The sequence below is a fragment of the Centruroides sculpturatus genome, unplaced genomic scaffold (assembly GCF_000671375.1).
Source record: "Centruroides sculpturatus isolate CEXI.00-Female unplaced genomic scaffold, Cexi_2.0 scaffold213, whole genome shotgun sequence".
Taxonomy (NCBI): Eukaryota; Metazoa; Arthropoda; class Arachnida; order Scorpiones; family Buthidae; genus Centruroides; species Centruroides sculpturatus.
Window position 1 is genome coordinate 676319 of NW_019384355.1, and position 23031 is coordinate 699349.

At 32.4% G+C, this 23031-nt stretch overlaps 1 protein-coding gene across 1 annotated transcript in view; it reads left to right on the top strand.

The window, feature by feature from the left end:
• The first annotated feature begins 5056 nt into the window (after window positions 1-5056).
• Window positions 5057-23031, top strand: part of LOC111639445 (gamma-secretase subunit PEN-2-like) — a 22528-nt gene continuing 4553 nt past the window's right edge. The window contains exons 1-2 of the mRNA XM_023385338.1: window positions 5057-5227; window positions 12919-13023. Of these exons, the coding sequence (XP_023241106.1) occupies window positions 5167-5227; window positions 12919-13023 (166 nt within the window). The 5' untranslated portion in view covers window positions 5057-5166. The remainder of the gene's footprint in view (window positions 5228-12918; window positions 13024-23031) is intronic.

Consider the following 23031-nt stretch of genomic DNA (forward strand, 5'->3'; position numbering starts at 1 on the left):
ATATTAAAGGGAGAAAAATTTAATTCTGTTACAATAGAATTAAAAGGTTTTTTAACAAAGGCTAACGTCGCTTTGCTGTTTCTGAATTCCTGAAACCTGTTGAGAAAAGCTTCTCCCATATTTAAAATTGTTGTTTTGTAATAGCAAATGCCAATATCAGAATTATTTTCTTGGCGATGTTTCAACAGGCTTGGAAAGTGAATCAAAGTTTCTCTTTCAAAATCTTGAGCAAAAAGGCATCATTTCTTTTCGAATGAAATATCTTCTAACATCGAAAAAATTGTGTTTAATTTCCCCTGTAGTTTATGATTAAGCTGATTTAGATGAGTTGTAATGTCTACCATGAAATAAAATTTTTGGATCCACTGATCGTTCGTAAGTTCTGGATAGTGAACATCCTTCTCAAGGAGAAATGCTTTAATTTCTGTTAATAAGGAAGCGAACCGTTTCAAAACGTTTCCGCTTGATAACCAACGCAATGTACCTTGTTATGCAGCAGAAGATCTGCGTACTTACTCTCCATTTCAAGTAAAAATTCTTTAAATTGGCGATGATTAAGAGCTTTAGCTATAATGGGATTGATAGTCACCAATTCCATAACTTTGCAAATTTCGTCTGGAAATGTCTGTGCACAAAGCGCTTCTAGATGAATGATGCAATGGTAAGTAAGTATCTCACAGCCAGTGCCGGCCCGAGGTAAGTTTTAGGATGGAGCGAGATCCTATTATGGCGCCCCCCCTTGTTGCCCCTAATTTATACCAGTGATGCATGCAAGTAGGGCCGTGCCGTAGATTTCCTCAGTGTGATGCAAGTCTTCGAAATGCCGCCCCTTAAATGTTTTTTTCTAAAATACCTTCGGTTGTGATTTAAAAAAACTGCACAANAAGGTCAAAGCAGAACTATCAACACGTTACACGTGCAATTGTCTTTTATGATAATTGCCTCCTCAGCTTTTAGGAGAGTCGCGCGGTATATTACAAACAAAAAAACAATAGTAGCTTTGCGCTGTCTTGTCAAAAGCCTTTTGACTGACACTCTCCAACAATGCATTTGCACCATAAACTGAAATCAAAGGGTACCGAAAGCACATAAGCAGAGGCGTGCGATAAATCATTAATAATATACATCAATATCGGAATAACATAGATCAATATAGAAAAGCGTTGCGTAAAAATTTTTAATTATTGAATGATTCAAATAATATTTTGATTTCGCTGCTTATGCCGCCTCCTTACGGTGCCGCCTGATGCGGCCGCATCACTGTATCATATGATGCAATGATCAGGCGGCATCAGGCCGCATCATAGCACGGCACGGCCCTGACTTAGTCAAATAGCTCCTTAAAGTGGAATCAGAGACGGTCCTGCTAGGTGTGCGGTGTGTACATGCACACGGGCTGCCAAATCCCGAGGGTGCCGATACCGGTCAATTTCAAATGCCTCTTTTGTCGCATCACTAATATACCTCAAAAGACGCGACAGGGTTCTTGTAAATTTTAAACGTTTCTCACCACAGCTGTAAAAGTCTAAATACGTTAAACTTAATAGATTGTCCATCGTTTGTTTTCTAACTAATTCGTTTTAGGACCAGGTGTTGTCCACAAAAATTCCCAAAATTTACAACTTTTCGGTCACTCTCGTCGAACTGGAAAAATGTCTGTCTTTATTACATCTAATATTTCGAAGAAATCAGTCCCACTGTACTCGGCTAGAGATTGGTTCAGTTAGGCTTTTTCTAATATGGAGATTCTGGTTGGATCTGCAAGAACGCCGATTGGGGGGGATTTTTTTCCCTATTGTCGGGATGGTCTAAGGTCTACGCGTATGTGGGTGGCGGTTTTTAAAGGTAGCAAAGACAAGTGTTTTACAGAGGTAAACCGTTTATTCCGGACGATAATGCTTACATAAAGTCNTATATATAACAAATTATATTATTATACAATTTTTCACATTTACTTGATTATCACACCATAATTTTAACATTGTTTCCATCTCAGCGATAATAGCGTGACGTTTACGAATGATGCTTGAATTTAAGGATTGAGCATTTTTCACAGCTTTGAGAATTTTTTCCGAACATGTAAGATGAACAATAGTGTGGAGAGAGTGAGTAATCGAGAGTTGCGTGACGCTCAAACAAAAGACGAATCGACGAGATTTGAAAATCGGGTAACTCCGGGTTCGCGTAAGTCAGGGTAGCTTAAGTCCAGGCATTACTGTATTATTGTAATGTAATAATTCCATATCAAAATCTATTGCTAGTTTTAATATAATGTCCATTTATAAAGAAAAGTCTAAAATAATTTTAAACTTTATTAAATCCTATTTACTAGAGAGAGAACGGGCGGTTGCTCCGGGCGCTAAAACGCAGGGGAGCTCCGCGAGCGGAAAAATTTGTAGCTGTGTCGCTGGATTAGTGAAATCTGTTTTTTATTTTTTAATTCTCAATAAGTTCATTTATAGATTTAGAAACAAAAAAGTTACGTAATTACATTATACTATATTTTTATGCATACGGTTATATAAACTACACGAAGTTAAGATTTGACAACAACGATTTACTTTTCAGGATTAACTCCGCATAAAACAGACCATATAAAATAAGAAATAATTAAATTACATTATATAAATAAACAAACATATAAAATCGCACCGCTCCGAAGAATTTTTTCCTTTTAGGCTGCTTTTTTTTTATTCAAGTTCCGTTTTGGATAGATTTTATCGCACTCTGTGTAATTTAGGTAAATATTTGAACTTTAATTAACATAATCAGAAGAAACAAATACTTATAAAAACCTGAATCGGACAATTACTTACTGCATAAATGTGAGGTCAGCCGATTTGGGGTGAGGTGTTCGACAGCCGAGCGGTTCGTTCTGTCTTGTGGGCGCAGAATGACTCTTTGAGACAGGTTTACCATGTAACCGTTTATTAAATATATAAATTTTCTTACAATGTCTTATAACGAGGCGTAATGCCTATTCAAAGGTAGGAAACGAATCCTTTCCAAAGATAAAAGTCCAAATGTTCAGATAGTCGTTTAGGTTCGTCCAGCGTAAGTGAAGCGGAGAGCGATGGCCCCGGGGCGCACAGCACAACTCTCATCGATGATCTCCAATGACTCGGAGCACCTGGGCGGGTCTTGAAGGGACGGGCTAGCCAAAACGAAGCCTGGGACGTCGAACTAGTCTTTGCTGTAGAATAACAGAAGCACAAAATTCCAGGAGAGGAGCGCTATGAACCAGGAACCTTTTTTCCTCGAGTCGCACGGTTTTTATAGATTTCTTAACCGTCGTCGCCTCTCCATTGGTCTCTCATAGTCACCTGGTGACAATTCGAAACCTAATGAAGGGCGCGGGAGAGGTCATCTTGCGACTGAATATGATTCCTCTCTCTCGTCGCGTTTTCTTCGAATTTAACCGTTTCCATTGTTTAAAAGATTCGCGAAAAAAAAACAATTGCATTGTTCAATCGAGACACCTAATTCGTTTCCTTATCGACTGAAAAGGAGCTCTTAATTTTCGATCGAACCCATAATTCGGACCTCTCAATCGACCCATGTTCGGGTCCTCACATAAATATGAGATTTCAACTGTACAATCAAAATTCTCATTGCACAATTTCTGTTCGGTTGCACGTTAGAATACGTGCTGTCATGAAGTAATATAAAATGAAAACAGATTGGCACTAAAAGTCGATAGATGGTGCTATGGTCAATATTGACAACAGTAAATAATTGGAAAAAATAATGCATAATGTTTTTTAATTAGCATGTAATTGGCAAACAAAGAAAGAATTCACAGTAATGGTGAGCAACGGGTAATTCAAACGGTTAAGAAACACTAAATACGGTAGCTATATGGCGTGCGAGTACCCAACATCTTTCTCGCTTGCCTTCCTTTTTTTTAAACTCTTTCCGCCCTGTGGGCACTAAAACGGTCTCTTTTTGCAAGCCCATTATGGGTTCGGCCAGGCCCACAATGGGGCTGCCGGGTGGTGAGGGATGGGGCCCGACATATCCGAACGGATCACCCCCCGAAAGATTCGTGGGGATTTTTCGACCCGTTCGGACTCGAGCCCGGGTCCACCAAAGCGGTAAGCTGCCACCTTGACCGCTCGACCATCCGGCCGCTGTCGTTTGCCTTCCCGTAGACTTTACATTGTATCTTTGCCACACCACCACACCTGAACTATTGTACCTTTCTCAGAGCTTTCTTTCGCAGCATCATTTACAGCATAAGAGCTTTAATATGATACCTAGACCGCATTTTTAGCGCCAAGCATTTCCTCAAACTAACAAGCACGTTGAAAAACTGAAATCCCCTTTTAACCAATTATTGAAAGTTTGGACGCTTTTAATTGGTCCTCGGTATTTCTATAATGACGGTTGGATGGCCGAGCGGTCGAAGTGGCAACCTACCGCTCTGGAAGATCCGGGATCTTTATTTTTTATTTTACTCTTTCCGCCCCGTGGGTACTAAGAGGGACTCTTAAAGCAGGCCCATTATGGGTTCGGCCAGGCCCACAATGGGGCGACCGGGTGGTGAGGGACGAGACCCGACATATCCAATGGACCACCCTCCGGAAAAATTCCTGGGGATTCTTTAACCCGACCGGATTCGATCCCGGATCCCCCAGAGCGGTAGGCTGCTACCTTGACCGCTTGGCTATCCGACCGTATGGAGGATGCGGGGTCAAATCAGGCCGGCCCGGAAAATCCCCGGAAATTTTTCGGGGAGTGGTCTGACTGGATATGTCGGCTCCCGTCTCTCACCACTCGGCCGCCTCATTGTAAGCCTGGCCAAACCCATAAAGAGGTCCCTCCTGGGTTTGTTAAAAGAGGCCCTCTTTTAACAAACCTAGGTTAGTGTCCACAGGACGGAAAGTTATAAACTATATACAGTATATATATTTTTTTAATTTCTTAAATAAAATATTACGATTTATTAAAATAAGAAATAATCGTTATAAAAATAATTAATACGTAAAACTTTGAATAATATAATAGTTTGTTTCATAAAAAAAATTATTTAAAATTTTATTATTATACTTTATAGAGATGGCAACAGCGGTGATTTGCTAATTTCCACTGGTTTGTTTATGCTTCCTATGACATTCTTTTATTTCCAATCTTTCAAGATTTCTGTTTGTATTGAAATTAGTAGAAATGGATCTTCGAAAAATGAAAAATGACGATAAGCTGAAATTATGTCGAGGGTATTATATTGGTATGCAGTTCTTACTTTATCAGAAATGATTTACAAAGTATTTTTTACATTTCATTTAATCATTAATGTGTAGGAACAATTGTATGATGTAAATTATAGACTTATAATTTATTTTTAAAAAGTAGCCTAATGATTCATGTTGTGGTGGTGAAATGTCCTATGCTAACTATAAGACATTTCACTACCATACCATATATTTATCATTTTAGTAGGTTTACTGTTGTTAATAAATATTAAGCTTTTATGAAGAGTTAGAGTTGGAAATTAAAGACTTGAGAAACCAGCAGATCCATATGTATGTGGTGCTATGAGGTGATTTAGTCCCATCAGATTAGTCAGTAGTGACTATATGCAATATATAGTTTATAAGAAATGTAATTTTTTATTATGTACACATTTATAATATTTTTTGACATAGTTGTCTCTGTTGTTGAGTTACTTATTGTAGCAGGGCACAAGTTGTATTCTGGTTTCTTAGAAATCTACTGCCCGAGAAGCAAAGTGTGCGGTAATTTTTTTTTTTTTGAAATTCTATTAACTTAGCACGTTCTTATTTAAAAACATTCGATTAAAGAATCCAGTACAGTAAATTTGGCCTGAAGAAGAGCCCAGGAGGGGCATCGAAAGTGTTTGCCAATCTTTGGAGTTTTCACGCCAGATATTGGTTTAGAAGTACGCATATTAGTTTTATATGACCCGGTGTGGGAGAAATCCTTGGTCTTTGATTTCGTTGATGATTTTGTATTGCCATTAGAGTTGCCACAATGAAATTTCAAAACATACTGAAGTTCCTTCAAAAATGTACTATTTTCCTTCAAAATGTACTATTTCTATGGTTGGTTACTTTTGATATTAATATAGTCGACCCCCTATAATTACGATTCCTATAAAACTACGAAAAAATATACGTATTTTGGAAATGTTGAGTCGGATTAGTGTAGAATCGATTAATTTTATGGAAGAAAATCTTTCAATCAGCCATAGTCCGTAAACTTGACACGTGTCGGGCTGTGATTGGAACGACTTGTAAGAAATCGGATTCCTAATAAATTGGAACGTATCTATATCTTATAGGGGGGTCGACTGTAATTCGACTCTGACTTAACGGATATTTTGATATTATTGATGACAGAAGTTTAAAATCATTGATTTCCTTACCTTACTGTCCATTATTTTTGTTTGACAGAGTTGAATTGTTTGGACCACATGGCATGAAAAATTTTGTCAAGGTCCTAGTGAGAATGTTTAGATGACCGACACGTGTGAAAGAGGACCACTGAGTCATAACATTTGGACGTGCAACTATCTACAGTCGACCCCCCTATAAGATATAGATACGTTCCAATTTATTAGGAATCCGACTTCTTACAAGTCGTTCCAATCACAGCCCGACACGTGTCAAGTTTACGGACTATGGCTGATTGAAAGGTTTTCTTCCATAAAATTAATCGATTCTACACTAATCCGACTCAACATTTCCAAAATACGTATATTTTTTCGTAGTTTTATAGGAATCGTAATTATAGGGACCGTAATTATAGGGGGGTCGACTTGTATGTTGTTGACATTGACCGACATACACCATATGTATGTTGTGATTGGGTAAATCAAATTAGCAAGCAGTGACACTAGTGAGACTTTATTAAACCTATTTTTAGACATTTTTTCGTTAAGGCATGAAATATTGTTTTGTACCATAAATGGTACTGAAATATTATAATGTACTCAAAATGTACTAAAAATCTAAGTGTACTTTCAATGTACTCGAAAAGTACAAATGTACTAGGAATGACAACAATGATTTCCAGACATTAAGAAAAGATTTTAAGTACAAAAAGAAATGAAAGTTATTAGGTGTCACATCTAGACTATGGTGGGAAAGGAAGTTGTTCTACTGACATCTTTTGGCATAAAAACATTAGTAATAAAAACAGTAGTTGGTCACCAAAGGTAACCAACTACTGTTTTTATGACTTTTGTTGAAATGTCACACTCATCTCTGTATCATTAAAGTATTCATTGCATTTTCTCCGTACATCTCAAATTTGTTGGTGGATGTCTGCTGGTTTAATGTTTCTTGCATTTAAAAAATTAATCATGGTGCACACCTCGCATGTGGTGAGCATCTCAATTTTCTTGAACATTATAAACACAAACTATTAAATGTCTGCAATAACTTATTGTCTACAAATGACATCAATACCTTGCAAATGCGTCAACAAACTCGGGACATGCATAATTGCGATTGTAGTGCTGCTGTAGCAAGAGTTACAAAACAGAATTCACTTTCTGTATGTATAGTACCTTGTATATAAGTAACCATTTGATAAATTGGATGTACTTTGAGAATAAACACAAAAATCCAGCAAATAAATGATACTTTAATGGTGAAAGCAATCTTTCTACCATTTTAAAGTGGTCATTGTCTGGTTGATTCTACAGTAGAATGGAGCTTCATAGAACAAAATAAATTAAAAAATTGAACTCATTGATGACAACTGCTGTCGACTGCCAACAAATGAGCATACTGTTCATGTGTTGGAAGTGGCCAACAAGAGGAAAAAAAATGAAATGTGTTTATCCCACCCCTTCCTCCAGTTAATGTATGTTCCCAATGAATACTACTCATTCATTAAATTGACTGAACCAGGACAAAATGGAGGATTATGATGGTATACAAATGGCTTCTGCCATTTGTGTCCCAGTTATGGAATCATATCAAAAATTTTACAGTTTTGAAAAAGATTTTCTTGCAATTTTTTCTGAGTAATAGAGACCTTAATATTCATTTAGTTTCTTGAATGACATAAGGCAAATTCTGAATAAAAAACTGGAGATGCCAAATGATATGAAGTACCATTATCTGATCAACAATCTGACTTTGGATAATATAATAATAATATTAATAACATTCATAAATAGTATAAGAATATTACTATTATTATCAATAATAACAATGTAACCAAAAAAAATAATTAGAAATAATAAATATTACGTCTTATCAAGTACTGCCATTGGTTGAGAAAGATAATATATGTAGCCACAAACAGACTTTGTTGTTATATTAATAAGATGCTTTTACTTTCATGTATAAATTTAGGCTATGGTTACTTATTTTTATGCTTAAACTGTAGTTAATAGGTCTTACTGTCAGATGGAAGAAAAATAACAGTTACAATTTTTTTCAGTTTGCTTCTCTATCCCTCAATTATTTATTTCTGGCCATAGGACTGAGAACCAGAGACAGAGTTATTAGTTTTGTGTACCTATGTCATAATTGGCAATGAAACTTTATAGTAAAGAGAGTTTCATGTTTGAATTCCATTCCATATTGATTTTTTTTCCAGTATATTCTAAATTAATTAATTTCATTCTGATTACAGTTGAGTCCTCATAAGTCATCATAGGTATAACTAGACACTTTCAACTTTCAACAGTGGACTAGTCGGGTATGGTTCTACCCCCAGTAGTGGAGAATAAACGTGGAAAATTTTTAAAGTATTTTTCCACACATTTTTTCTCATTACTCTTTCGATAAAGAATTTTGTAAACGGTTATGTCTAATAAAGAAAAGTCTTTTTTTATTGTCATATAATATATTTTTTATGTGAATTTTTTTTTTGCAATAGTTTATGGCTAGTTTTTGGCAATGCCCTCTAAAAGAATTTGACGACTATACTCATCCCTTACCACTGCCACACAATTGCCCTTGACAACTATAGTTGTCACTCACTGCTGAGTGGTTAAGTAGTCAGTTTTCTGTGGTCTCGACATTATTGTTAAAAAACTCTGGTTTTGTATTAAATTTAATATAAGATGGCATCTACAATTATTAAATTATTATCTTGTATTAATTCTGCCATAAGGCTGTTATACAAGGTCTGTTCAAAAAGTATCGGACCTTTGGTCGGCAAAAATAAATTTATTGACTTTGAGGTACAAAACCCTAATCCCATTCAAAGCAATCTCCTTGGTAATGTATACACTTCTCCCAGCGTTCCTGCCATTGCTGGAAACACTGCTGGAACGCATCTTTTGGAATGGTTATCAGCCGGTCCGTCGCATTTCGCATGATGTCTTCTCTCGACTAAATTTGGGTTCCTTTTAGCGGCATTTTCAGCTTGAGAAATAGCCAAAGGTCACACGGAGCCATGTGGAGAGAGTACGGAGCGTGACGAACCACAGGAGTATTGTTTTTGGCGACGAAAGCCCGAATCAGATGCGCAGAATGGGCGGATGCGTTATCACGATGGAGCTGCCAAGTTTTGATCGACCACAAATCCCATCGTTTGCATCGCACTGTATCGGAAAGACGACGAAGGACCTCCTGGTAGTACTCCTTTGGGATGGTTTGGCCTTGTGGTGCGTACTCACGACACACCACCCCACGAGAGTAAAAAAACTGTCAACATGACCTTTGATATTGCTGCGGACCTGCCGCGTTTTTTTTGGCCTCGAGGATCGTCCCCGAAAGCCTGCTGAATCTTGCGAATGGTTTACACTCGGGTATCTCCAAGGTTTTTGGCAAAATTTGATGTAATATCGCTGCTCACGTTGTTCAGTCATTTTCCAGCTTAGTGAAATCCGACGAGAGCGCACTACATGACCTCACTCATACGCCGATTGCCAACGACTGACGCTTTCTGCAGGCGGGAAAAAATTCAAGGCCGTGCATGACTGTCCCCTCCACAACTCCACCGAAGGAGGCCTCTCTCGCATCATTGGTTTATGCAGAAAAAAATAAGGTCCGATACTTTTTGAACAGACCTTGTATTCCTGAGATATAATAAGGAGAAAACATGAAGACATTTTTTCTATTCAATTTTTTTTGTAAATTTTTAAATATATTTATCATCATAGCCACTTTTTTTTGTTTTTTATTCATTTTACTAACTAATCTGGAGTTTTTCATTCTTGTATATTCAAATTTCCCTATGTGCCAGTTAAATACTTAAATACAGTTAAATACACAATTCTTTTGTACATACAAAGTGCCATTCAAGAATAAAACAATTTAAGATTGAAATCTTGATTCAGAATATTAAAAAAGAAATGAATCTGACTATTGAAGAAATAATAAATTTATTTTTAAATTATTCCTTCTTTTATTAGTAAAATTATCTAAAAGTAAAGAAAAATTTATTCTACAAGATCTACATTCATGATGTCTTAGGTAGTCCAAGTATAATTCATTTTGTTTTTTGGATTAAATTCATTTTTCTGGATTAAATTTGCATTGTGGCTCCTTAAAAATGCCCATAATGCATTTTCACGTATTCAATAAGACCACAAAGTGAAATTCATGTGGAGATTTGTTTAATAATTGGAGAGAATCCTATTTGAACTATGGATTCTGTCCTGCTGATTCGTCACACAGAACTGAAATAACCAAATATTGTAATACAAAAAAAACTTTAGTCTTTAATCCCACTTTTGGACTCCACCATTTCACTACTCTTCCTCTCTCTATTATCCTCCTAACTACTCTGATTGTCCCTTTTTCTGCCTTTACTCCCTTCTTTTTTTATGGCCTTTTGTCTACATTTCTTATTACCCTTTATGACTGCATGCAAATGGATTGCACATGGACTGACAAAACCACAGTCAAGCGAGGAGGTCCAATATCACTACAATAATTAACCAAAATATGATCTGGAAGTGTAAAAATGCCACTTGTTGTGGGAACTTATTAATACAGTCATGATGGAATATGATAAAATATCTGTGCAAAAATAACTAACATTTATTACTGAGATAATAAATAACTGATATAATAAAGTAAATAAAATCAAATTCTAATCCACATTGAAAATTAAACTTTATAAAAAAGAGCAATATTATAGTTGAAAGCGAATGTGCTAAATCTGGTCAAGAAGAACAAGCACAAAAATAGTTTAATTTTCTAATTCAAAATTTTTCTGAAGTTGTTATTGGAAATAGTATTGCAGTCAGAGTCCCTGACATTGACAGAGGACATGCAGCTCCTAGAAATGTCTTAGATGTCGTTGTTTGAATTAATTAATTAATTCATTGGGTTCTAAAAAAAAGGACTTGTGATGGATTTTATACTCACAATGAATTTATAGTTGCTGACAGCAACTTCAATAAACTGCAAGATATGCCTTCAACTTCACTAATTCTTCATTCAGCTTCTTTGTTGTCATCTGGAAGCAAGTAAGATAGTATAAGCTGCCAATACAAAAAGGTAATGCATTGACAAAAAGTGCAAATCTCTCCGAAAACATAAACTGCAATTCCAAATGCCACAATAATACTTCTTACAAAAATAAATAATCTACATATTAATTTCCACCAAAGGACTAATTCTAAACAATGTTTATTATTAGAAAAATCCTCATCAATGAATGTTCCTTTCATAAAATGTTATATGATTAAAACAACTCTATTATAATAAACATAACTGTTCATTTTCTTTTAAAAGGCAATTTCCTGTTAATTGTTTATTTATGAATCCATGATATCTAAAAAAGTGTTATGGATTTAAGTCAAATGAAAAAATATATTTGTAAGACACTTTGTGAATGGACTGAAAATTTGTTTTCCATAATGACATTCCTACAAAGAGAGAAATTCCAAACAAATTTTTATATTCATATTAGAAAAATAATGATAAATAGAAGTTTCTATCTTAGAAATTTAAGGCTTAGACATAAGATTAATGAGGTTAACTGCTTATTTTTGTTAAAATACTCAATGTAGATTAGAATTTGATTTTATTTTAAACATGTAATCATTAAATATGCAGTAACTATTTTATTTTGAGTAATAAAAAAATTTGTTACTTATTTTTGCACAAATATTTTATCACATTGCATCATAGCTACTTTAATAAGCATCCACAATGCATTGGGATATTTTCACATTGCCAAATTGCATTTTGGTTGATTATTAAATAAAATCTCAACACAAATTTCTCTTTGTGGACTTATTAAATATGCAAAATCGTATTATGTGCATTTTTGAAAGTGCCACAACACAAAATTCACATTGTGGCAGGATCCAAGAAGTCAGAATGCATTGCGGTAGATTTTTTTGCTCAATGAGTGTTGGTTTTTGAGCCTAACACACACACACACACACACACACACACACACACACACACACGTATGTATATAAAGATCTTTTATTATTCAATGATGTAAAGTATTAAAAACGAAAAAGTTAGAATATTGGAATATGGTTATGTTCAGAAACAGTTGAGATAATCACTTGCATTGTGAAAAGCTATTTGTACTAGAGTTGAAAATATTATGAGTAGATAAATGATATTTAAATTTTAAACGTTTATAGTTTATAATATTTAAGAATTTTAATGGTTTAGTTATTTTTTGAATTATTTCAAATTTTTTCATGTATTTATGAAATATAAAATAGATGTAAATAAAACCATGATAAAAGATGCACGTTAAATACAAAATAATATAAAATATATAAAGAGTAATTTTTTAAATTTGAAAAATATAATTGCATTGTATTTAGCTTTATAATTAATTTAGATAATACATTTTTAATTCATTTAGATTATTGTTAGTCAATATTTTATATTTGATTTAAAACATTAATATTTTGTTGTTACCAAAGTTTTATATAAATGTTTTATCTTTATAAAGAATATAGTTTTTATGTCTTTCATACACATATTTTTAAAATAACCAATTGTATTTATTTAGGTGGATATTTTATGCTTCCCTTTTTGTGGTTTGTTAATTTTGTATGGTTCTTTGGTGAAGCATTTCGTAAACCTGCATTTGAAGAACAGAAACAAATAAGAACATGTAAGTATTAATATTTATTAATTTCTGTAAATAATATGTTAACACACTACATTCCATTTTTTGTGAACATAATTTTATCAAGAAAAAAGATTTTAATAACAAATTTTATTAATTATTTTATTTAATATATAAAATGATTAAGTATGATATGATATAACTATTTGTATATAATTATATATTTTTAATTAATTTAATAGTACATTTCATTTGAAATTTTTTTGCAATTCATAGAAAATAACATAACTGAGCTAATAATATGAAATAACTATTATGTAAGTGTATGTATTCATAACTCATATAATTGTTTTATATTGGAATTGGAATTTATGTCTCTTTAATCCGAATAAATGCAACACGGTAGACTTCCTCTCAGCTATCAGGTTAGGTAATCCTTTATTGCAATTCACAAATGCATTTCGAGCTTAAACAAAATCTAAGCCCCTCTTCAGTATAAATGCTACCTATATTAAAGGAACAAAATATTAGTTAATTCACCAATTTTTATGCATGAAGATCATTGTTACAGACAAAATAACTTTTTACATACCTCAGAAGGCAGAGCAGCACTTTTTTAAATTATACAGGTACACTTAGCTATGTTTTTTTTTAAATAACTAAAAAACATGAGTGTGTATCTGGTGACCAAGTACAAAGATACAATAAAATTTGATGTAAGATATAAGTAAACTCTTCAAACTAACTTAAAAGTTAGTTTGATATAAGTAAATAAACTTGGAGAGTTTATTTACTTATATCTTGTAAAACTGTTATTTTAATTGCAGCTGTTTTGATAGTGTTTTAAAGAATGTGCCTTAGTTTTTTATAAAAAAAAAAAAAACTTTAAAAAGTAGTGAAAACATTAAGTATGCATAGTTTTTTTTCTAAAATTGTTAAATCATTTATCTATAACCAGTAAAACTGCCACTTTAATTGCAGTTTCTGATAGCGGTTTAAAAGATGTGCCATGGTTTAAAATATAACAATACCATGCAAGGTATTTTAAGTACAAAAATATCAAGTTGTTACTATTGTGATATTTTTATGGAAAAATGTATATCTACGGATTTTAACATAAAATTTTATTGTATCTTTGTACTTGGTCACCAGATACACACTCATGTTTTTTAGTTTTTTAAAAAAAAACATAGCTAAGTGTATCTGTATAATTTAAAAAAGTGCTGCTCTGCCTTCTGAGGTATGTAAAAAGTTATTTTGTCTGTAATGATGATCTTCATGCATAAAAATTGGTGAATTAACTAATTTTTTGTTCCTTTAATATACGTAGCATTTATACTGAAGAGGGCTTAGATTTTGTTTAAGCTCGAAACGCATTTGTGAATTGCAATAAAGGATTGCCTAACCTGATAGCTGAGAGGAAATCTACCGTGTTGAATTTATTCGGATTAAAGAGATTTACATTCCAATCGTATATAATAGCTACCATATCTGACATTTGTGTTTTATATTGTTGGTTCATATCATTCTTTTTATATTACAAAATATGTAATGATGATGATGCTGAAATTAAGTCAAATTTACTTCATTGAACATTTTAAACAAAACAAGAAAGATGTTGAACTATATATTGATTTTCTTAGCATTAAAATTCATTGCCAATTAAGTGAAGAAATATTCTTAATTTATTTTATTTTGTATTAGAAGTCATCAGTTTCAAAAATGTGTACACACCCACACCCACACACACACAGGAAATCCTCTTTAATTCAAACTTGGAGAGTTTGAAATACCATTAATTCATAACTGTACTTTTGTTCTTGCTGGGGATATAGAGATTTATATGTTAAAGAATTTGGTTAGTTCAAAATTTGAAGTGAAAATTCTGTTTGAACTGTTATATGCATATGTTAACTCATTTGTTTAGATCCAAATGTCTCCAAATTATAAGAGAACAGTAGACCAAGAACAACTCCAATCTGGTCAATATGGCTTTGCTTTTAACACCTTACTCTGGTGGGTGCTCTTTGGTTAACTGGATGCCAGTCATTTTCAGTAAATTTTAGTGAAATTGTTACTTTATTTTGTATTTTATACATATTGAAATAAATATTTATATAATAATAATACAAAAAAACACTTTCGACAAAATTGAATTACAAAGAAAAACATTATGCAAACATTCGCCATATCAAATGGATGACAAATTTGGATATGTCATTTAACCTGTCCTACATTGTTCCCGAAAATATTAGTGTTTACATCGGAACATTTTTTGATACTAGATGTTGCTGTGCGTCACAATTTTTATATTAAAACAAACTTTTAATATATAATTTTTTTTGTTTCTATATTATTCAATATATTTATTTTGTTTGTGCAACATAAAAAAATAATTTTTAATGATGCAGTAAACACGATTATTATTTTAAAAAAATTTTTTTTAGGCTTAACATTGACGAAAATCCAACATGGCATCACAGGCAACAAATAAAAATTTCAACATCGAATAGATTAATATTGCTGTAAACAGTTCATTTTTGGAATGTTGTCTGCACCACATAAATTCTATTAGATATGAATATAAATGGTTATGTGAAGTTCCACAATGAACTTTATTTCACAATTCCCCACAGCCTTTCTATATTTTGAGTAGGACAGCCTGTATTATGGTCCACACTTATACTTATACTTATGATTTACTTGAAAATGGTCATTTTTTGGTTTCTACTAACTTGTCTTTTTTTTATAGGCTTTCCAATAGTCAGAATATATTATGCTTCCTTCTTTAATGTTATTTCAAATTTTCTTCTTTAATGTTTTGGCAGAACAATCACTTATGGCTACTAAAAAACACTCTTTGGTATCCTGGCATATTATATCCACCAAAATTCACTGCTGTGAAAGAATACATCTCACATTTTATTTTCTACGTGTATATAGACTTTCATATTAAAAACATTTTTAAGGCAGAGCATTAGTGAAGCCTCTTCTATGTGGCTTACAGAATTGTCTTTGTTCTTAAAATCTGTTTGATTGATTTTGATTAAACTTTGCCATTTTCCATTAGTTGTGATGAGGAATGCAGGAAATCCAAAAGTATAATAAAAGATGAAGGTCCATGACTTTGTTTGAGATATAAGGTCATTTTACGATCAATATTGCACAAATTGTGTGACTTTGTCATGCAATGTTTCACAGTCTCTTACATGTCTTCTGTGGGCTTATAGAATCAAGTTCATTCCCAAAATTTAATGGGCCAATTTCAATAAAACGTTGCTATTTTCAATTAATTGTGATGAGGAATCCAAAAATGTAACAGGGGTCTATTTAAGTGTAAAAAATAGGAGTCCTTGACTTCATTTTCAATATACTGAGGTATTAAAGTGACAATGTCCATACTCCCTGATGTGACTGATTGCACCAATGGAATTTAGGCCTAGGGATCAAAAATAAAAGCAGCATTAGCATTGCATGTGCCTAATGGAAAATAGGTGCAAAAATGAAGTGCCTCTCCATGTTGGCCAGTGCAAGGATCGTGTCACCCATTGCCAGCAGGTACAAGGAAAGCTTTTTTTTGTGGTAGCAAGTGCAAAGTTTACCTGTCCACATCCTCCAGGTGCAGGGATTGCCTCTTTTTTCCAGCTCTGCCTTAATTCTATTGTGATATGACAAAGTTTCATGATGTCATATCATGATGTTCTAGTTTATTGAAAGGAGAACAAAATAAACTTGAAATTTTAATTAAAAAACAAAGAATCTGAATTTAAAATCTGCTCAATGTGGTTTTCTTACTTGCTTTTCAGTTAACAGTTTCTTAAAACAAACTCAGTTTTTTTACACAGAGATTTCTTGCTTCAAAAAATTATAAATACTTAAAATAAAATAAAAATTAAAAAAATGCTATTTGGTATTAACAAAGCACATTGCTGAAAACATCTTCCTATTTGGGCAACTACAGCACAGTAGTTTTGTATAAAATATCAATTTGCCCTTATTCTTTCTCTGTCAGTTTTACACCTTTTCCCATGTTTGACATGATTTTTTGTACATAAATATATGCAAATCTCTTTATACTAGTGTTTCTCAAACAGGATTCTGGGATCCCAGTTATTTTTTTAACCTGGGAAATATCTTGGGAAATTTTTCTTATCCCGGGAAATCCCGCAAATTTCTTAAAAATTCACTTTTTTTCTTTTGTGTTAAGGTTAAGAAATTTTGCAAACAGAAAGCATAATTATCTCATTCACTGTCAGAATACATTTGTATTTATTAATTTTAAACCTACCTATTAGTTTTTTTTAAATTTTTGCTCGTTATGGCATGTCACAAATGGTCAATAATCAATACATAGCTTATTTGTGGCAGGACTCTGAAAATTCTTTACTTGTCAGAACCTGTAATATATGGAATAATTGTGTTTACGCTGTCTTAATTTTTAACCATGCCCAGTAACTTCAATAAATGCGTAACGCCAGATTGTGCAAATTGGGCAAAGATACAAACGAGTATAAAGTCTGCAAGTATGAAGTTTTTCTTCATACACCTGATTATTAAAGCCAAACAAATTGCCAAATTATTGAGCTATAAGATTGATGCTGCTATTAAAGCAGCTGAGGTAGACAAATAAAAAATACTAGAGAGCAAAAGAAGTACTACAATCTCAAACGAACTTGAAATCTTCCAGGCTACAGGTGAAAAAACACATAATATCTGTCTTCTCTTAAATGCATTAAACATCAAATCAATTGAATCAGAAAGGGCATTCTCGGTAGCAAAGCTTTTCATTACTAAAATAAGAATTAGAGTGAGTGATCGGAGTATTGATCATCTTTGCTTTTTAAAATCTTATAAAAGTTTACAATATTTTGTATTATATTTTATTTAAAAAACGAAAATTACCTTCTAAGTTATGAGTTTGATCTAAGTTCAATTTTTAATTTTTAACTCAATTGAAAGCATTTTTTGTTGTTGTTGTTGTATGCAGTTTCTAGCAAACTTTAATAAATTTTTTTCTATTTGTGAAAATTTCTACGTAATTCAAAGGTAATTTTTATTATATATCTTACACAGCATTATTAATATGATTTTGGATGATACAGAACTTTAAAATTACTTTAAAAAATGAAAAATAATTATATCATTTAATTTCAAGATATTTTGTATACCTTAAAAATAATTAATTCGATCCCGGGAAACAGTTCACTTTTATCCCGGAATCCCGGGACAAGCAAAAGATCGGGAAATGAGAAACCCTACTTTATACATGTACATATCCTAAATTATTTACATTTATATGAAAATTTACAGTTATTTTTTCAGTTGTATTTACAGTTTTGTTAAGATAAATTATTTGGTTTTCTACTCTTTGGAAGAACTATTCCAACACTATTCTTTCATTATTGCATAAACTTACTAATTTACTTTTTTAAAGAATATAAACATGATTGAACCAATAATTTTAATTCAGTTAGTTGTTTAGATGAATTTTTGCTTTTCTTTAGTTTTGTCCATCACTGTAGTTGTGATGAGGAATCCAAAAATGTAATGCAGTCCATTTAAATGTAAAAAAGGGGTTCTATTTTCAATATACAGTGAAAATAAAAATAACTGTAAATGTCTAAAATGTCTATGCTCCCTGATATGATTGAGTATGCCTAATGGAAACTAGACATGAAAAATGAATAAAACACAAAAACAAAGCAATTGATGGCAGTTGCTTTGTTCTTGGATCATGTTGACAAGTGCAAGGATTGCTTCTCCCACAGCCAACATCTATGAGGATTGGACTCTCTTGTAGCCGGCAGGTACAACCAGGGTCACGAAAAGGCAGGGGTAGAGGGGATGTGTGTCCAGGGTGCTATGATGATGGGGCACCAAAATTCCAAAATTATTTTGTAGGCAAACTAATAAATTCATAGAAAACTGTCACACACAAGTATGAAAAATTATACAGTATTATGAAATATAATATGTTATATTAATAAACATTGATTTTGTAATTTTTAAATTTATAACAGACTAACGAAAGGCTTATCCAAAAGGTGCCAAATGCTCTAGCCACATATATATGTGGCTAGCCAAAAAATAGCCAAGGGTAGCTTCTTGTGTGCCTAACAAGTGCAAGGACAGTTTTCTGGCTTAGCCTCAATTATATTGTGATACAACAAAGTCGTGTGATGTCCTAATTTAATGTTTGATGCAGTCATGATTAATTATAAGTTATCTGTAACCTAGTGGGCTGAAAAGGATAGAGAAAGACGGCCATATGTTTTTGGCCTGTATATCTAAAGCTAATGATAATTATAACTGAAAAATAAGCAGTTAAAATAATTTATAAACTTTTGCTTAACTTAAATGTTTTGGACACTAATTCTCATAAAATCAGATGATTGATAACAATATTTATGAGTACAATATGAATCAGATCAATTTTATTTTATGTAATACGTATGTTTAACTTATTTGGCAAGAAAGTTAAATTTAATTTAAAGACATTTTTTTTTTAAAGAAAAAAACATTGATATTTTTAATTTGTACTAATTTTCTATTCTGAATAATAAACAGAGTAAGAAACATTTATTTTAGTTTGATATTGTTTAGTAATTTTCTTGACATTTAATCTAAGATCTACATCTGAAAACTGATTGTATTTTAATATACAGTTAAACTTCTCTAACTCAAAGCTCCAAGGGGTAGGAAAAAACTTGAGTTAGAGACAATTCAAGTTATAGAATAATTCTGATTCTGCAGATTCTGAATAATTTTTACTTTTACCTTTCTTGCATTATATAAAGCAGTGTTTTTCAACCTGTGGGTCGTGACCCCCAGCGGGGTCACAAAGCCTTACACGGGGGTTGCAGGTAAAAGAAAAAGACAAGTAGGTCCTACACTATAATAAAAAAAAAAACTACACTATAATAAAAAAACTACAATCTCAGTGAGAAGGCTGTGCCTGTTTATTTTACAGTACAATTGGTTTTTTGATCGATATTTAGATCTCAACAGAAAGAAACTTAAATACGACGTTTTTAAAATTACTGACACAGTTTTATATGGCCCTGGGGGGGTCGCCAGAATTTTTTAACTTGTAAAGGGGTCGCTTATTCAAGAAGGTTGAAAAACACTGATATAAAGAATCTGATAGTTAAACAGCATATGTAATGCCTTTCAGCAAAATGTTCAATTTAATTAATGGAATCAAACGTTTTGCCAGTACATCTTGTTAGATAAAGTGAGAGGACTAGAACATTGTCTGAAAATGGGTGTTGAAGAGTAGATACAAATAACTGTCTGAAAATTTTATGAAAATCTGATAATAAGGATCAATTTGGAAAGAATAAATATTAAAATTCAAGTCAGGGAAGTTGAAAGTAACATAAATTTGTTTTGGGGACGATGAAAACCTTTGAGTTGCAGAAAATTCAGGTTAAGTGTCGGGATTAGAATTGTCTGGACGTATGATTCCCGCCTTTTTCTTGTTTCTTTTTATTTTATTTCAAATTATTCAACTCTGCAGAAGTCAGTTGGAAAAACAATCAGTTGTTTTGAATGCGAGATTGCTGATTGGCCACCGAGCATCAGACCACCTGCGGACCTCTGACAGAGCTACAGAGTGCTGATTGGTCAATCCATATAAAAGGTTGATGTTTTGGTGGAAAACTTAAGTTCAGTTTAAGCTTGGCTTAGAATTTCACGTCGAAAGTTGAGTTGGTTAAAGGAACTCAGTTAAGAAGGTTGTTTAATGTTAAGCTCGAGGTAAGGTCAATTTCATCTCGCTGTTTCTTTGATGAACACCGGAAGAAGCTTACATCTAGCTAAGTCTCAGGGATTGCATCGTAAGGTGTCTTTTTGATGGACCTGTTCAGGATTAATGGACTATTTGAACTCTAATTTATTTTGTGTGTGTGTGAAACCTACATTGCAAATATCTTAAATGATGTAATTTTATAACTTTTGTGAATCTTTTTAAGTTTGTAAAGTTTTAACTGACAATATAAAGTTTTTAAATTTGACTTTAAGAGTTTCAAGTTGGAGACGTTAAATCCTTATGCTATTCCATTGAGACCTACCAAGTGCTTTGATTTCTTAGAGTTAAAGAAATATTCGAGTTACAGATGTTAGAGAAGTTTTACTGTATTATATTATTTCATAAATGAATGATATGGATTGAAAAATATAACTTGTTATATGTAAAAACTATTTGCAGTTCATTAGGGTTTATACGAAAACAGACTTTTTAAAAAACCAGTTTTCGAATTTCAATTTTTCTACGAAACCGGTTTTCAAATTTTTACTCCTAAAAAATGAAGATAAGAGATATTTACAGTTTATTTTAAAACTTTTGAATTTACTTAATATTTATAACATTTCAAAAATATAACAAAATAAAATTGACCAATGTCTACACAAAAACAAAAAAATGCTAGAATATCACATTAAACTATAAAATTTACTCCATAGAAAACCATAAAGGAAAAGGAATAACAATGAATGCCTACAAAATATTTTTTTATTTCTTATTTTTCCTAAGAAAATATGATTTTAGAAAGCAAAGAATGTCTATAGATCTATTGCTCAATCATGTCCTTATTTTGCATATAAAATTGCCAGAAATAGAAAAAACTCTCTCACTTTCTACTGAGCTGAGTTTAATTGTCTTTAAAGCATTAAATAATAAATCTAAATTTTTCGTTCTTCTGTTTGTACCTTCTAATACTAAAAACTCCTTCTTTAGTGTTTTAGGGCTGGACAAAGTCACTTTTTCAAGTTATTGAAGATATTTATGTAATTGATCTCACACGACCCGATTTTGGGGGCCTGTTACTCATGAAGGGTGGCTTGCAGTATGGTTCTTTTGACTATTTTGCTCCTATGGATATGCTCTACAGCTCTGATAAGGTCCCAATCATCTCATTTAGAGCTTGAATTGAGCCAAATTGGATGCTTTTTGGGTGTAGAGGGATTTTTTGTTTTGTAGTTAGTTTTATGAAACTTAGTATTTAACAAATAAATTGAATATCAAACTTAGCTTCCTTTTAAAACATTTAACACCTTATAATGCCATTTAACACCTTATAAGAATATTTATTAAATCACAAACATTTTCAGCCTAATGGAATAGGCCATCATCAGGTGAAGGCTATCAAACCAATTTGAAAATTGTGTTAAAATGGAACTTTCGAACATTACAAATTCAAAATTAAAACGTAAAATAAATTAGCCAATCAATGTACAAAATAACTATAATAAATAGATTGAAGCCATATTAATATAAATAATAAAATAAGGCGATATAAAAAAACAAAAACAAAGATAAACCTAAAAGATTAAATGCACAAAAGGATTAAATTCATAAAAATATACACCAAAAAGCATCACATTTTATAAAGGGCAGATAGGAACTAAGAATTTGTGTGTTTTAACTTTTCTTTTACAAAGAACTTCCATGCCGAAGCTAAACTATCAGCATCCCTTGCATTGATACAGCCGTTCCTTAATTTACTCTTATAAATTTCAATTTTTTCATGTTGCCTTTGTTGGCCTATTCCATTAGGCTGAAAATGTTTGTGATTTAATAAATATTCTCAGCATTATAAGGTGTTAAATGTTTTATTGAATGTTTTAGTATTTAATAATATTCCTGTTTTATGCCAGAGACAATTTTGTGTCAAAATGTTGATGTTTTTAATCAAATAATTAATTAGTTTTTAAGTGTAGGCTCAAAAACCGGGTTTTTTACTTGGGAACACCCGGTTTTCAAATTATACAAATTTCTTCAAAAAGCAACAAACCCTACTGTTCATTAACAAAATTGTTAGTTGATGTTGTCGAAACCGTGTTGTATTTGCTTATTGTGTACAGGCACAATGAAGTGACGTTTTTCTCAACACTGGGCTAGTTGAATCTTTTATTTAGTTAGAACGTTTTTTCCATACATCAACGTTTCGGGCATCAGCCCCTCTTCAGCTAACTAAATATATATAAAAATATTTAACAGGACACAAATAAAAACCAAAAAACTCACATAAATTCTTTGTAAACCATACCTCA